This window comes from Artemia franciscana, chromosome 4 (assembly GCF_032884065.1).
Source record: "Artemia franciscana chromosome 4, ASM3288406v1, whole genome shotgun sequence".
Classification (NCBI taxonomy): domain Eukaryota; kingdom Metazoa; phylum Arthropoda; class Branchiopoda; order Anostraca; family Artemiidae; genus Artemia; species Artemia franciscana.
The window spans coordinates 35,652,558-35,670,574 of record NC_088866.1 but is presented as its reverse complement, the minus strand read 5'-3'; the positions used below and the strand labels follow the sequence as shown (position 1 = coordinate 35,670,574).

General features: G+C 35.7%; 1 protein-coding gene across 2 annotated transcripts in view; it reads right to left on the bottom strand.

Moving 5' to 3' along the window:
* Positions 1 to 257: 257 nt before the first annotated feature.
* LOC136026360 (uncharacterized) overlaps positions 258 to 18,017 on the bottom strand; it is a 39,021-nt gene continuing 21,261 nt past the window's right edge. For both annotated transcript variants that reach the window (XM_065702891.1, XM_065702892.1), the window contains exons 4-5: positions 4,461 to 4,577; positions 258 to 499 (exon numbers count right to left, since the gene is read on the bottom strand). In XM_065702891.1, coding sequence (XP_065558963.1) covers positions 326 to 499; positions 4,461 to 4,577 — 291 coding nt within the window. In that variant the 3' untranslated portion in view covers positions 258 to 325. The remainder of the gene's footprint in view (positions 500 to 4,460; positions 4,578 to 18,017) is intronic.

The window sequence follows — 18,017 nt, the reverse complement described above, 5'->3', positions numbered from 1 at the left end:
CCATACGAATTTAGAATTTGTAAGGCAGGAATTTTCAAAATATGTAGGCACTTCAATATAAAGCTGAAAATCTTCTTTTTTTGTCAGCACAGCAGTAATAATCTACTAGTTTAATGACAAAAAATATATCGTGCTCAATTTAAGAGGGAAATGAGTAGTATAGATACTGTCAATAGCAAACGTAAAATTTAAACCATTACAGTCAAAGTCTCTTAACAACTACGCAAGTTTTACTAATGCTTTGAAAGCAAGAAATGTATGGATTAGAATTTATTGAGATATACGTTATAACAAGAAAACATAAAGAAAATTGATCACACAAATCTTAGTAAACCTCGCAATCAGCACTTTCGTATTGGGTGCACACTTTGCTCTGAGTTTCTTCAATAAACGTAGCGTCACCTTTGTTGAGTCCAGCACCATCAACTAAATTGTGCAAGTTACAATAATTAGTACCATAGTCCAAAACAGCATACCACGTTTGAGATGTAGAGAAACCCTGAAATATAAATTCATTTACAGAAAGAACTATCATGAAAGGTTTCAAAAGAAGTGAACAGGTTATATGCAAATGCGCACCTCCCCCCTCATGACCAAACATAAACGGGAGATGTCTCGAGTTCCTGAAGTACATAGCTAGGGGGAGCCTTGAGTGGTGGCTAAAATTCGTCACAAAAAAAACCTTCAATTGCTTCTGTCATGAGAGCAAAGTCGCTAAATCCGAATGTGCGGAATTGAGAGTGATGGGCCTGGCTTGCAAAGACTTTTTCCATTATTTTACAACATTCGAACTTTAGCGCAAAGAGCGAGGTATTGAAAAGCAACTAAAAAAAAAAAAAAAAAAAAAAAAAAAAAAAAAAAAAAAAAAAAAAAAAAAAAAACATTTGAACTCCAGTTTACAAGCTGTTGAGGTAAAATTTTCGGAAACCATTTGTAGTAGACAGAAAGATAGATAAATATTTATTGCTTCTTTGGGCTAAGGCAAAAACAAAATTACAATCGTTGGTTCTCCAAAAGTATATAAAAAATAACAAAACAAATAATAAACCGACTAATTAAGTCTCATTTATTTTATCTTTTCCGACAGAAGAAAAGTATTTTTCAACTCTGATCCGTAACAGAACTAAATTGAATATTAACAAATAAAAAGACATTTTATTTCGCTGGGAGACGGGAAACCCTTCTGCCAAAACTGAAATTTGGCTAAGTTCTAAGACAATTAACTATCTGACAATTTTTGACCCAAATAATGCTATAATCAACACTCCATTAAGGCATAATCTCCGTTGCACTTAAGAAGGGCACTAGAACTCTAAATTTCTGTTCGAATGAGTCCTCTCCTGGTAATTTACAACCGATCGTTAAACGTAATTACTCCTGAAGAAAAACGAAAAAAACACATAATTAACTATCCTTCTCGGGACCAGGGTTGCCACTTGTAGCACGTAAGTGCTATTTTAACACTATTTGTTGTGTCTAGCACTGAAGCACATGCCCAGGGTTATCCCCTGTAGCACGAAAGTGCTATTTTAGCACTATCGCAGTCAATTTTTTGTCTGTAGCACCAAAATCGCTATGAAGCACACAAATTTGGACAACTTTAGCACTTTAGAAACTGACCAAGGCGGCAACCTTGCTCGGGATAAACACTAAATTTTATATTTTTGAAGGTATTCAAAAATATTCAAATATTCAAATTAATTCAATATTCGAATAGAAGGTATTCAAATATTCGAATTAAGAACACAAAAAGTAATTAACTTTAAAAATAGAATGTTGCCTCAAAGATGTTGAGATGCAAAATATGTACCTCAACCTCTGTCCTTACATCTAACGACAGATTACATTATAAATAAATTGGATTCATATTCTTCGATTATATTGTTTTACTAGGCCTTTAAACTATGTGTCAAGAAATTAGGTACAAGTACAGAACAACGGCTTTTAGCAAACTTAGGAAGTTGGTGTCAGGAGTGAAAGAAACTTAAAAAAAAAAATTCACGGCTCAGAACATGGTCCACGAAGATATTTTTAAATTATTCCCAACTAGAAAGGTTTAAACCATTCTCTAAAAATAGGTTTGTTTCAATTATGGCATAGCATGATTCTCCTGCCTAAGCATTTTCTTAGATTCTAGGCCAATTTTGATTCGAATTTTTTATATTCTTTCTAATTAAGACAGATTCTCCCAAGCCTTACGACTAGAAAAGTAATGGAAGTGAGTTAAGAATTGCTATTGATAGGAACATGAAAACAGCCTTCTGGGTCCTAGTTGTGGCTATCGGGTAAAAATAATAGCAAATAACTTTGCTGTCGGAAGAGAACTGTCAAGCTCCTACTTCTAGTGGTATCGATTCACGCAGAAGAAGGGCAAAATGAGCTGTTTCAATATCTTTTAAAGGCATTTTTTTTCTATCTTTTTCAATAAAAATATAAAAAAACTGGTTTTTAATGGAACTTCAAATAAATTGTGTTTAAAATATACGGAAGAAGGAACGAATCTTGGTGGCCTAATGAACCCATGCCCCCCCCCCAACTGGGACCACAGCCTACTTGTGCTTCAGCTCTATTAGTAAGATTTGCAAGATTCTATGAAAATGTCCCTAAGTTAGAACAATAATTCAAATTTGGTTTAGAATCTGGTATCTAAATTTGGAATGTGGTTGCAATCCTAGAAACCGTCCTGCCCAGCCTTAGAGCCCTTCAAAAGTTTCCAGGTCCAGAAGAGGTGAGGTGGGAGCTTGAAAGCTCCTTCACATGTGCAATTTCGGGCAAATAATGAGATAATGGAAGATAATTTCTTGTCGAAATCTATACCAACCAGTAGAGTCAAAAACTAAAACCAAATTTGCATATATCTTGAGGGCTAACAAGTATTTATTAAGTATAAGTACTTAAAAATATCCATCTTCTCGGAAATTTTTATACAGTAACGTTGCTTCACCGTACTTGTTGTTGATGTAAAAAAAAAATAAAAAAAAAAATATTAATTAATAAATGGTTGCAGGTCTACTCCTGAAAAGTTTCTTAGTCTAGCACTATAGCTTTGTGAATTAGCAAAAAGTCTCTCTTTTATTCCTCTTCAGGAAACTAAAGGACAGCACGTTGAAAACATAATTTCACTAATAGGCTCACTTGTTCCGTCTGTAAATATAACTTGTGAAGCAATAGTCTAGAGTTACATCTACGTTGATGAAAAGCGATTAGGAAGCGAGAGAAACCATCTTTTTGCTGGCCAAAAGACCTGCGAAGGCGCATTTTTGGCTCATAATAATAATAATCTGCCACGGAGTTGGGCTAACAGGCAATTATAGCTTAAAATGGACCGTCCAAAAAATCGCCTTTAGGCTGTTGTTAATAAGAAGAAAATAAAAACGTTAGAATGCAAAAGAGAAATGTTCAGTGCAACAGAACAAACACTAAGTTATCTTTCATAAGTTCTTTCGTAGAAGCTTTGCTCAAGATAAAGACTTTATTCGACCGTTTCCCATCTTTTGTTTCTTTTTAAATGATTTCACCATTTACTGCTTCTTCTTGAATGATATGGTCACTTTTATTTACAAATTAGTCTTTGCAGAAGGGTCTTTATTTGCAACAGTGACACATTGCAGATGAAATAGCAAAAAATAATAATAAAACGATCAAGCAACAAAAAATAAATAAATAAAGCAACGAAAAATAAGAAGAAAAACAGTCAAAAAATGATCAGATAATGCTCCAGGCTTCTGAATGTCAATCCCATCGAAGTTCCGACAAAGCAAACTTTGTTCGGAACGGAGTAGTGCCAAGAAGACTCGAGATCGGAAAAGTCAACATATCAGACACATATTAAAAACCCTTAATAAGCTTTTCCTAGCAAGCCTTCACCGCTTGACCAGAGCTGGAATCTGCATCTCCATTCTACGTTTCTAATCTTTGAATAGTTTCCATATACCTATAACGATTTTAGACATGGTTAAGATGGTTATTGTGAAAAGTCTTACTCGACGAACCACATGAGAATTGCAGATTTAATCGGGAGCAGATGAAAGTTACATTACGATTACGGAAATATGAAAGGCGCTTTGTGGCATATCAGTAAGAAATTAGTTATATGTCGATTCTACTAAAATCAGCCACACCCAACCGATTGATTAAATCAGAAAACACGAATCCCATTTTGTTTTCAAATTATTCTCAATTTTACAATCCAATCAAACCACGTTATAACAAAATTTCGACCAGTTTCGCAGATGAAAAAGTGTTAATTAAAGGATTCTACCACAACCACGAAGATTGTCACATAAGGCCCACCTTGAGATCCCCAGAAAAGCACGATTGGACCATATTTTCTAAAATTGTTTATTGCGTCTCCTGAACATTTTGGAAAATGTCATTTAACGCCTTTCGTATTTCCACAACCCATAAGGAACAGAACCTATATTTGTTAGGTAGTACCCAGTAGCTACAAAAATCCATACCTCAACATTGCAAGTGTTACTGGGTGTGGAAGTAAACTTGAAACTGAGATCATCAACATAAGCCTTTACTGGAGTTGTATGAGTCCCCTTGACCATGTCTCCCTCGGACGAAAGAAACTGAAAAAAAAGTAGAAAGTTTAGTTACTACGCTAAAATAAAACGAAGTGATTAGTGCTGTGTACAAGAATAACATTTATGCGGTTAAGGTAGGAAATGAGGTTAGCACCTGGTTTTGTATTAAATTAGGAGTTAAGCAGGGTTGTGTTCTATCCTCCTTTATATGGATTATTTTGATGGACTTCGTCTTAACGAGCACAGGAAAGGAATCAAATGGGGAGGAAGGGAAAAAAATCTCTCCTGGACTTTTAAGAGGTTTTGCAAGTTCAGGGTGCTAGAATAGGTTTGAAAATTAATGTTAAGAAGACTAAGGTTAGGAATAAATGAAGATGAAAAGGTGACGTTGGGTAACGAAAAGATTGATCAGTGGGCAGCTTAACTTACCTTGGTAGTATAATTTAGTAAAGGAGTAAGCAGTAGTAAGTAAGACGGCACTAGACCCTTAAGGTCCAAACCGGCGGTGCTGATCTCCGTTTCATGGCCCTTCAGTCGGGAAGTGCAATGGGGGGTTGGGGGTCAACCATCCTGTGCTTTCGAACAGCCTTCCTGCTTACCTTCCCCAGATTTCTCCAGGTACCCATTTAGAGCTGGGTCGACTCTGGCTGAGCCTACAGAGTCACGCCACTGACCCCCGTCCCAAACTAAATAACTGGTCACAACTGGGATTGAACCCGTGCCCCTTGGACACAGGATTCCCACGCCAGCGCGCCAAATTTATATTAGTAAAGTATGTAAAGGTGGAAGCAGTGAAGATGTTAAAAATATATAGCCAAGGCTCAGGGTGTTTTTTTTTTTTTTTTTTTTTTTTTTTTTTTTTACAGTTGAAAAGAAGTTTGGAAGAATAGGAAGATAAGTCTGCAAACCAAGATTAGAATATTGGAAGCTACAGTGATGACAGTAATCAAATATAGCTCTGAAGCATAGGTGCTCCGAAAAGCAGATCAAGATTTGCTAGATGTTTTCCAGAGAAATTGCCTACGGATTGTTCTGGGTACCCGGCTGCCTGACCGTATTTCAAGCAGTAGGCCGTACGAAAAATATGGCTCAATTCCACTCCCTAGCGCTATAATGAAAGAAAGTTTGAGAGTGCTATGGCACGTTCTGCGGATGAAAAATGACAGATTACCGAAGATTTTCCTTTTTGGCCAATCGTCTCGGGCTAAACAGAAAACAGGTCGTCCTCGTCTGGGATGGGAGGATGTCATAAAGAAAGATTTAAAGGAAATGGAATCTTATTGGGAGGGTGCAAAGCGGGAGGCTTTGAATAGATTGAGATGGAGGAGGAGCGTGCGAAGCTGTGTTGGCCTCGGGCGGCTCGTTGCTGCGGTGAGTTTTTAGTAGTAGTAGTAATTGTTTTCTATCTTCAAACTGTCCAGATGCTTTAGCCAAGAGCTCATATGGTATGAGCTCGAGCAAAATTCTAAGAATCAAAAGATTGATTTAAAAGGAAAATCAAATGCTTAATGCCGGTCAGGATTTAAAATAAGAGCTCTGAGTCACGATGTCCTTCTAAATATCAAAATTCATTAAGATCCGATTGCCCATTCGTAAGTTATCATACCTCATTTTTTCTAATTTTTCCTCTCCCTTTAGCCCCCCAGATGGTAGAATCTGGGAAAACGAGTTTATCAAGTCAATTTGTGCAGCTCCCTGAAACGCCTACCAATTTTCATCGTCCTAGCTCGTCCAGAAGCACCAAACTCACCAAATCACTGAACCCCTCCCCCCAACTCCCCCAAAGAGAGCGAATTCAGTACGGTTACGTCAATCACGCGTCAAGGACATTTGCTTATTCTATCCACCAAGCTTCATCCCGATTCCTCCACTCCAAGTTTTTTCCAAGATTTCCCCCTCCAACTCCCCCAAATGCTAAAAGATCTGGTCGGTATTTGAAATAAGAGCTCTGAGACATGAATTCTTTCTAAATATCAAATTTCATTAAGATCCGATCACCTATTCGTAAGATAAAAATACCCCAATTTTCACGTTTTCCAAAAATTCCGGTTTCCCCCTTCAACCCCCCCAATGTCACAGGATCTGGTCAGAATTTAAAATTAGAGCTTTAAAGCACAATATCCTTCTAAATATCAAATTTCATTAAGATCTGGTCACCCTTTCGTAAGTTACAAATACCTCAATTTTCAACCCAACTCCACCAAAGAGAGCAGATCCGGTCCGGTTATGTCAGTCACGTATCTTAGACAGGTTTTTATTTTTCCCATCCAGTTTCATCCTGATCTCTCCACTTTAAGTATTTTGTAAGATTTCCGATCCCCCCTCTACCCCCCCCCCCCCAATGACGCTGGATCTGGTTGAGATTTAAAATAAGAGATCTAAGTTACGAGGTCCTTCTAAATATGAAGTTTCCTGAAGATCCGATCACTCCTTCGTAATTTAAAAATACGTCATTTTTTCTCATTTTTCAGAACTAACCCCCCCCCCCCTCCCCAATAGAGCGGATCCGTTCCAATTGTGTAAATCACGTATCTAAGACTTCTGCTTATTTTTCCCACCAAGTTTCATCCCGATCCCACAAATCTAAGCGTTTTCCATGATTTTAGGTTCCCCCACCCCAAACTCCCCCCAATGTCACCAGATCCGGTCGAAATTTAAAATAAGAGCTTTGAGACACGATATCCTTCTAAATATCAAATTTCATTGAGATCCGATTACCCGTTCGTAAGTTAAAAATACCACATTTTTTCTAATTTTTCAGAATTAACCCCCCCCCAACTACCCCAGAGAGAGCGGATCCGTTCCGGTTATGTCAATAATGTATCTAGGACGTGTGCTTATTTTTCCCACCAAGTTTCATCCCGATCCCTCCACTCAAAGTGTTTTCCAAGATTTTAGGTTTCCTCCCTCCCAACTCCCCCCCCCCCCCAATGTCACCAGATCCAGTCAGGATTTAAAATAACAGCTCTGAGACACGATATCCTTCCAAACATCAAATTTCATTAAGATCTGATCAACCGTTCGTAAGTTAAAAATACTTCAATTTTTCAATTTTTTCCTAATTAACAGGCCCCCCACTCCCCCCCCCCAGATGGTCAAATCGGGAAAACGATTATTTCTAATTTAATCTGGTCCGGTCCCTGATACGCCTGCCAAACTTCATCGTCCTAGCTTACCTGGAAGTGCCTAAAGTAGCAAAACCGGGACCGACAGACAGACCGACAGAATTTGCGATTGCTATATGTCACTTGGCTAATACCAAGTGCCATAAAAACAGAACAGAAAATAAGCCAATACAACTTTTCTTGCATGAAAGCAAAAATCAAGTCCTAAACTTTTAAATACCAATACGATTATCTTAAACATGACAAAGGCTGTCAATTTTCTAAATCTACAGCTATTTTCCCTAAAAGATTAAGTTTTCTACATTGAAAATATATTTGAATACAACAAAATATTTTTGATAGATAAACTGACCTACCTAATCAGGGTTGTCACCCTGTGAGGAAAAATCATTTCAAAAAATGATTTCAGTGATTTTTTGGTTGATTTAGTGATTTTCATCAATAATCTAGTGGTTTATGTGCTGATTTAGTGATTTTTTGTTTAGGCAAAATAAAACATCACTAGAAATAGTGATAAATCGCTAGGGGTAGCAACGCTGGACCTGTTCCCTTTCGAAACCTAAACGACTTAGGGTAAGTCACTAAAGACAATTTTAATTTCGTCAGTCCCACCTTCGGAGATCTAATATATTAAAATGTTGTAAACCTTTAACGACAGTCGAACGATTATAACATTCTTTCAAATACCTATTTTTTAAGCTTTAGCTATAATAGCTTTTCCGTGGTTTCCATGACTTGAACAAATATTCCCTTGCTAATTTTTAAATAGTAACTAAATTCAGAAAAAGATAAAACTACTTTATTGCAAAGCTCCTCATAAAGTGACAACAATAAATACGGTCTAATTTTTTATATGCTCTGGTCAATGATCTTCAAACTTGGCCATTATTCTGCGTTTTCAGCTTTGAGAGGACTCGCTCTTTTTTCCAAAATTCAGTTCTACTATATTACTGAAGGCGAGAATTTTCTCTAAGTAAAATACACTTCGTGCTATTTTATATAGCCTACAACAGTTGTATACATAGCTCAAATAAAAGCCTTCGCTCAATATTGCCAAGCAACCATCAATCTTTTGTTCTACCACTGGGTTGTTCCATCAAATAAACCAGCAAAATTTTCCTCACTTGAAAACCTCCTCACCATATTTATCAACTCATCATATTCAGAAGTGTCTCCATGGTCATGGAGTTGAATATGATTATCCCTTATATAGTATAAACCCCAACTATATAAAGCAACTCTATAATTATTGGGATCGTATTCTTTGCAGCATTCCTCCTCAAAAGCAGGACTGTCCATTTTACATTGGGCTAGAGCTTTAGTCTCGACTGCATAGTTTCCTGTCGTTTTGACTGATTCTTCATTCCAGCTAGACATAGGTTTGCTGTATTGTTCGGTTAATTTTTGTATGCTCTTCCGATCTTCATCTTTGTCATTCTTGTATCTTTTTTCGCCAAATGACTTTTTGTGTTGCTTGATACCTTCATCAGTAGTAACTCTGCTACTTTTACTCTCAAAACGGTTAAGATTAGGTTTTTTGGTTTTAGGCTGCGCGAAAGTGTCTGGAGTGTCTGGATTGAAACCCCAACTATATAAAGCAACTCTATAATTATTGGGATCGTATTCTTTGCAGCATTCCTCCTCAAAAGCAGGACTGTCCATTTTACATTGGGCTAGAGCTTTAGTCTCGACTGCATAGTTTCCTGTCGTTTTGACTGATTCTTCATTCCAGCTAGACATAGGTTTGCTGTATTGTTCGGTTAATTTTTGTATGCTCTTCCAATCTTCATCTTTGTCATTCTTGTATCTTTTTTCGCCAAATGACTTTTTGTGTTGCTTGATACCTTCATCAGTAGTAACTCTGCTACTTTTACTCTCAAAACGGTTAAGATTAGGTTTTTTGGTTTTAGGCTGCGCGAAAGTGTCTGGATTGTCCTCCATTTTACGCTCTGCCCCACTCATGACGACACATTGTTTCGTCTTTTTTGGTTGATTTTTGGAACTTTGGTCTCCACACGACTTTTCTGATTCACTGTTTTTTGGCTGTTCATATCTTTTGTCAGACATTTTCGTCCTTAAGTTCTTAACTGCTTACTGTAATATAATACAATTATTTTAGTGCTATCACTTTTACGCAAGCCACTTTTTAAAGTAACTGATGAGACAACTTGAATGTTTGGTTCCTTTTATATTGGTACATGACGCCATTAAGATGACGTCACTTTGTTTTTATATACCAGGAGTTAGGTTTTAATATGACGTCGTGATTTTTGTAGCCTACGATGCATGACGTCATTTGACACATGAAGATGCAGTTTTTGTCCAAAATTGTATTTTATTACAATATTATCTTTTGTTAATAATGAAAGGGGTGTTTGCAAGATATACCCGAGACCACTCAAGTTGTTCATTCATTGACGCATTATAGAACCGTTTTTTTTCCATTAGTTTCTTTCAGTTTAGCGTGGGACAAGACAAAGAGAAGTAACAGAATAGATGGAAAAGACATAATTTTGGCTATATATTTACACGTTAGGGGGTGGGGCTGTAAAGCATTTTGGCAGTGTGAAGTTAGAAAACAATTCTTACTACATAATGTGCAGAATAATTGTACCTAACACATTAGGCATGCAGACCAGCTATACTTTACCCCAATCTCCCACCCCTAATGTGCAAATATATAGCAAACATTTGCTTTTAAAGTATTATATTTCTATCATACTTAGGTATATTTCATTGGGATTGACGCCAGAGAAACAGGTTCTACTTAGATGAAGAATATTAGGTCGGGGGTATATCATACAAGTCCTATAAAAGGCACTAAATATTGCAACTTGATTTCAAATGAGTCCTTAAACACTACTTTATATTTTTTCCAGTTTCCCTCTAGTGGTGACAGAAAAAAACCCATAAAAATGCCCATCAGTGCTACCGATAGGAAAAGTGATTTTCTTGTTGTTCAAGGCTGCGAGTTGTGACTCTCCTGTGTTACAGTAAACTTTGACCTATTTTTGATTGATGAATCGGAATCATGATCCTTATTCCTGGATCAGCTTCTTATCTTTATTGTTTCGAGCTTGACCGATTTTTCAAAAATGTTATGTTTTTTAGTTTTGGTTGCTAATGGCCTTCTTCGTTCTTAAAAACCAAAAATCGGGGTTTTGAACACGGGATATTGAAATTCTCTGCTTTGGTGCTGTCAAACATATTGAATTTGATGCTCTTATTTCAAGGAGGGTTGCCCCTCTTTCATTCTAAATTAAGCAGTATTTATTTAGACTTATCCTATTATATTATTTATTATATAAGATTTATTTTAATTTTTTTGATTGGTAAATACAAACTTAAGGAACACTGACAAACTACTTTACATACTTGTATCAGAATAAAAGTTAAACTATCAGAAATTGTTCGGTAAAAGATAAAAATCGTTCTATAAAAATCAAAAAGCAGTAATTGACATAAGTAGGGCTGAAAAAATACAAATGAAAGTGGTTTGTCAATACATAGGCTGATATTCATTCGTTAAAATCTTAGTATTTTATACTTAATAAAGTTAAAAAAGCCATAACACTTGAAAATTATTTTTGAAATTGTCATCTGATCTTGAGAAAGCATGGGGTTGTCAGCCCCACTCATGTTAATTTCTGCTTATTTTGAGTTTGACTCGGTAAAACTCAAATTAATATCTAAAAAACATAAACTTAAATTTAAATACAACTAAAATACTTAAAAAAATACAATTTCTGATCATACGTATAATAAAATAGGTCATATAGAAGTAGAATAAATAAACAAAAAATCACATAATATGAGGCAGATTACAATTTTTTATGTACCTTGTCTACAAGGACATAGCCTTTCTGTTGGCCTACTTAGTTGACTTTGCCTGTCCTAGGATTGCTTTCATTGTAAATGCACCAAAATACTTTATAATCTTGATACATTAACTTCGAAACAAAAATTGTTTATACGTTTTAAAATATGCAAGTGGCATTCATAATTTAAAATATACGCACACACCAGTAGCGTTTTGCAAAACATAATTACCAGTGCCGGATATAGGAGGTGCCCCCCTCCTCCTGACGTAGTGGTGGATTTGTGGTTGGGACTTCTTGCTCTGGTTTGGGTTACGACGAAAGTAATTTTTTTTGTCATTCCTTTTAGTAGTTAAGTTTTAAAGTTTTTAATTATTAGGATTTAATTAAATTTAGGTTTTATATAAAAATTAGCCAACTGGGAGGCAAAAATCATCAGTTCGTAATAACAAGGAGGGGAAATTTTAAATCCTAACTTTTTTAGGCTGTCGAAATGATATTTCAGGATTGTGCTGTCACAACGGGGTTAAAAAGCAAAATTTTCACTTCTTTTTACTGTCAAAATTTGTTTTAGAGTCTTGCTATGGCACTGAGGCGAATAAACTGATATCGGGTTGTTGTCTTTTTTGACAACAAATAAACTTTTAATAAATTAACTTTTAATTTTATTTAACAAATAAACTTTTTTGTCTGTCTGTTTTTTTGTTGTTTTTTTTGGGGGGGGGGGGGGTACTTTTTTTTTACAAAGCAGGGTGGTTCTTACAACATTGTTGTTTTTTAGGGGATTTGTAGGCTATAATAGAAAGTAAATGTATGAGAAGTGAAAAAATTATTAATTTAAGTTTTGGTTTTTGGTGAGCAAACGGTGGCCACTTTACTGTCTATTCTCATCTAATTAAAGCTCTGCATTATATGACGTATCACTCCTCTGTTCATCCTAAAACATTAAAATAAAGGCTAGACTCTTTAGAATTTTAAAAAAGGTTCGTATAAGTATATACTTAAAACTAAGTATATGAGTCGAAATACTCCTTCACAGATCGGAGTAATCATTTACGAAGAATATATTTTTGATTTTTTTTTTTTTTTTATAAAAGAAGGCAAATAATTATCTGTTTATTTTTTTTCTTATCTAGCTGGTATAGATAGGTCTCTGAATTCTCAGTTTGAACCAGTAAAATGGCATTGATTTTTTTTTTTCAAACATTTGGTAATAAAATATTGATAAAAAGTGGAAATTCACACAACTTAAGTTAACCACGGAAACGGAATGCAACTACAATATTACTATAGAATTTCTCACCTTCTCAACACCAGCCATTCACAAGATATAGTTATGTTCTTATATAGGGATTGCATATATTTGTCCATAAAATTGTAAAAAACGGCTTTATATACAGCTGAGGACTTTTATACTTATTTTGATACATGCCATAGAATCATAATTTCCACGATTAGTTGTTTATACATCAAAATTTCTACATACAATTCTCTTACTTAATGCTAAATCTGAGTCAAATTTCAAATCTTCATTTTTGTGCTAAACAAACATATCGAGAAATGACGACCGGGACACCGGGAATATATAATGGACAACCGGGACACAGGGAATATATTTTCTTAAATACCTGTGTCCTGGTCGTCATTTATATTCCCTGTGTCCCTGTCGTCATTTGTGTCCCGGTGTCCCAGTCTGTAATTTCTCTTTGAGTGTCCCGGTCGTCAATTATATTCCCTGTGTCCCGGTCGTTATTTGTATCCCGGTGCTTTGTTGATGGTGATTGCTAATCGAACATTCCTTGCGTCCCGGTCGCTTTCTCTTTGAGTGTCCCGGTCGTCATTGATTATATGAAAATATCAAGATTAAAAAAAAAAAAATAATTAGAAATCTACCACAGCTTGAAACCCTGAGAATTTAAATCACCTATCAAATACAAAAATAACAAACACATAATTATTTGTTTTTTAAGGATTATTTTGACTCATATAGTTAGTTTGAAGCACATACATGCATCTTTGTTCGAGTTAATATTTTTCTGACGATTTTGGTCTTTATTCGAATACTTTATGATGAATAGAAGAACATGATATACTTTATGATGAATAGAATTTACTAGAACTTTAACCCTCGCCAGATTTAGATTAAATTTACGACTATTTCCACTTCCTACCTACGATACATAATCGTCGAGGTTCCCTTTAAATTGCAGGTATTTCTTTGTTCGCAAGTTTATCGAAGCCTAAAACCTAAAGAAAATCCTGGATCCATACCCTTACTGGAGAGTATGAGTAACTTTTAACCGATTAATTGTATTAATCGACATAGACTATATAACCAATTGACTATATTAAATTAACGTTCATATTATCAACATTAACATATTGGCATTGATATTACATCAATTAGCTCTCAGAAACTAAAATCAACAAAACTTGATCAAGCAAAGAGGTTACTCGTCTTGGTTCGAAATTAAATGCTAGTCTTGGTTCAAAAGGGACTGTCCCCTCCTCAACGCCCAACTCCTTACGCTAAAGTTTTTTATTGTTTTAAAAGGTAGAATTGTGAGAAAGAGTCAAACTTTAGCGTAAAAAGCGGGGCGTTGAGGAGGGGACAACCCCTTATCTATTACAGAATAATTTTTGTTCGTTTTAAGTTTTAATGTCGCTCCTTACTATGAGTTGAAAAACCTTTTTTTTAAATTTAATTTCTGAACATTTTTTGAATCAATGCAGGTCTTGATTTTGGCTCACCGCACATGAAATAATTAAAACTAAATTTTCATGTTAATTTTACTTTTTTGGGTTAAATGGCTTTCTCAAAGTTTTGATTGGAAGATTTTGAAATAAAAAGGCGGGGAGGGGGCTTAGTCACCCTCCATTTTTTGGTTGCTTAAAAAGGCCACTAGAACTTTTATTTATTTTATTTACGAACGTTTTTATTAGTAATAAATATACGTAACTTACAAATTGACTTACGTAACGAACTTCTATATTCGTATATTTTTATTAAGTATATGAGAGGGTTCGCCCCCTCGTCAATACCTCGCTCTTTATACTAAAGTTAAAATTTTGTTCAAATTCTTTAAGAATGATCCCTGAATCACAAAGGTCGTTGAATTAGAATAAATAGCTCTTCTGAAATTACTAGAAATGCTTTAGCGTAAAGAGCGAGTCATTGAGGAGAGGACGAACCACCTCATATACGTAATGATTTCTGTTCGTTTTAAGTTTTAATGTTGCTCCTTACTTTCAGTTGAAAAAACCTATTTCATTGTTGTTTTTTTAATAATAATGAAAAATCGACCGCCCCCTTCATGGAAATTCTCTTCCCCCCTGATGAATTCCTGCACGGATATATCCTCCCACGTAATCCCTCTTCTGATCCCTCCCATCCACCAAAAAAATCCTCCCTGAAATGTCTGTATACTTCCCAATAATCAATATTATACGTAAACAATGGACAAAGTTCATGACTTGCAGCCCTTCCCGCGGGGACTGTGAGGGATTAAGTCGTCCTCAAAGACATAATTATTAGATTTTTCGACTGTACTGAACAAAATGGCTATCTCAAAATTTTTATCCAGTGACTTTGGGAAAAAATGAGCGTGGGAGGGGGTCCAGTTGCCCTCCAACTTTTTGGTCACATAAAAAGGGCATTAGAACTTTTGATGTCCGTTAGAATGAGCCCTCTTGCGACATCTTAGGACCACTGGATTCATACGATCACCGCTGGAAAAAAAATAACAAAGCAAAAACAAATAAACGCATCCGCGTTCTTTCTTCTGGCAAAAAAATACGAAATTCCACATTTTGGAAGATAGGAGCTTGAAACCTCTATAGTAGGGTTCTCTAATAAGCTGAATCTGATGGTGTGATTTTCATTTAGTTTCTTCAACTTTTAGGGGGTGTTTACCCCTTGTTTCGAAAATAAGGCATATTTTCTCAGGCTCGTAACTTTTGATGGATATGACGAAACTTGATGAAACTTATATATTTAAAATCAGCATAAAAATCCAGTTCTTTTGATGTAGCTATTGTATCAAAATTCCGTTTTTTTTTTTAGAGTTTCGGTTACTATTGAGCCGGGTCAGTCCTTTCTACTGAAAGTTTCTAGTGGTTGTGGGGGGGGGGGTATGCACAAATTGTGACAAGAGATAAGCAACAACAACAAAAAATCCCATACAGACATGTAATTTAAAAAGAATGTTCTGTTAGCTCTAGGCGCAACTAATGTTATTTTCATTTCAAATGGGATTACAATTTATAATTGATTTGTTTAATCTTAATCCTCTCATAATTTTTGTACTCGAGAGCTAAAATGAACATAAAATTTAGTCCGCTGAGACTTAACAAAAACATTCTTTAAAATTGAATGTTTGAATAAGATTATCTTTGTGGCTTGTTTCTGGTTTCTTTATTTCTCCCATAGTGCGAAAATTCTTCAAGTGTTTTGTCGATATTTTCAACCTCAAATTTTTTCAAGACATCCTATAAGGTTTCATTTTAGAGCAAAAGGCAAGAAGAATTTTTAAGATTTTCCTAGCTACCTTATAGGATATTTTGGGAAATTGCTACCTGAAAGTAGTGAAAAAATCATTAGAGGATCTTGCCAAAATCCTTTCTGTCTAAACTTAGCATTAATTGTGAGTTTTTACTTCACGCTTAAGTTTGATTTTAATCTGATTTTTGATATCCGATACCATTCCAAGGCTTTTGTTTCTGTTTAACTGTTACTTATTCCTGTCGTTTTTTCCCCACTAAAGACGAAGATCAGAGCTTTGAGGTAGTATATTTGCTTTTTTCATCAAATATTTATTCCTGGCTGAAAATATTTCCCCTGTTTGACGTTACTGTCGTTTCCGTTGATTTATCTAGCTGGTATGGTCTTGAAAACTTTTCAAAGTGAAAACAATGGTAAAAAACGTTTAAAAGCCTATATTTTGATTTATTCAAGATAGTCACATAGAAAAGCTTATAATTAAATTTTGCAATCTCAGCATGCGCTCAAATTAACTGCTGCCAGATACAAACTAGGCTAAGCACAGTGTTTGGGCATACTCAAACATAAAATAAAAAACCCTTTCAGACAAAAATAATTTATTTCTATTAAAGGGTTTTACACTTTGGTTATATTTTATACGTTTGTGTTTTGTCTTTTGTCCTGGCATTGAGACAAAGGCATCTTATTACGAATAGAATATGTTCTAGGCACAACATTAAACAAACTCCGACTTTTAAAAAGTTGAATCCGTTTTATACTTAAAATATATTAATCCACTCATGTAACCTTTAAATATCAGAGGCAATGCCTCTTTACTATAGGTTATGCTATAGCGTTGCCTATAGTAAAGAGCTATAAGGCTACAATATTTAACATTTTTGCCCTTGGAGGCACTTCTTATGGAAGGGGTGGTCGTAAAAACTTCGAAGGTTGCTCGTTCGAAATGAAATCAGAAATTTTAGTGCACTTTTTACGAGTCAAAAGGGATCAGAGGCAACTAGAGAGGGCTAGTTGCCTCCGATGCCTTTTGACCTTTTGAATTGACCGATCCCTTTTGCCCTCTTACCCAAATACATCCGATAAAATTTTGAGATGGCCACTTTGTTCAAAATAGTCAAAAGATCAAATAACTATCGTTTGGGGTTGGCGAAACCCCCCACAGCTCAGGGTAAGAATTGTAAGTTATGCAAGTTGCCCACTGTTAACAAATAAGGTTTTTATGGAAAAGGGTGGTTGCATAAGCTTTGGAGAAGGCTCATTTGATGAGAAATCAAAAATTCTAGCTCCCTTTTTAAGATTCAAAAGTGATTAGAGGGCAACCAGACACTTCCCCCCTCCCCAACACATACCTTTTCCCCAAATGGATCCGATCAAAATTTTGAAAGGGGCATTTTGTTCAAAATAGTCCAAAGGCGATATAGTTATCCCTCAGTAATTGATGTTTATGCTAGTCCCCTCCCCCAGATACCCAGGGGCAAGGGCTGTAAGTTAGGCTAGTTTTCCAGTGTTAAAATATAGTGTTTTTTTATGGAAGGAGTGGTCCGATAAATTTTGGAAGGGGCTCAGTCGATTGGAAATCAAAAGTTTCAGTGCCCTTTTTAAGAGCCAAAAGTGATCGGAGGGCATCTAGCCCCATATGCCTTTTTCTCCAAATGGATCCAATCAAATTTTGAAATTGCCATTTTGTTCAAAATAGTCCAAAGGAAATATAAATATCCCTCCGGGGTTAAAATTTAGGCTAGCCCCCCCCCAAGTTAGGCTAGTTCAACCCCAGGGGCAAGTGCTGTAAGTTATGCTAGTTGCCCATTGTTAAAATATACAGTTTTTATGGAAGGGATGGTCCAATAAACTTTGGAGGGGGCTCAACCGATTGGAAATCGAAAGTTCTAGCACCCTCTTTAAGCGTCAAAAGTAATCGGAGGGCATCTAGCCCCCACGCCTTTTTTCCCAGATGCATCCGATCAAAGTTTTGACATAACCATTTTGTTCGAAATAGTCCAAAGGCAAAAAAAAACTATGCCTCCAAGGTTGACAAAGCCCC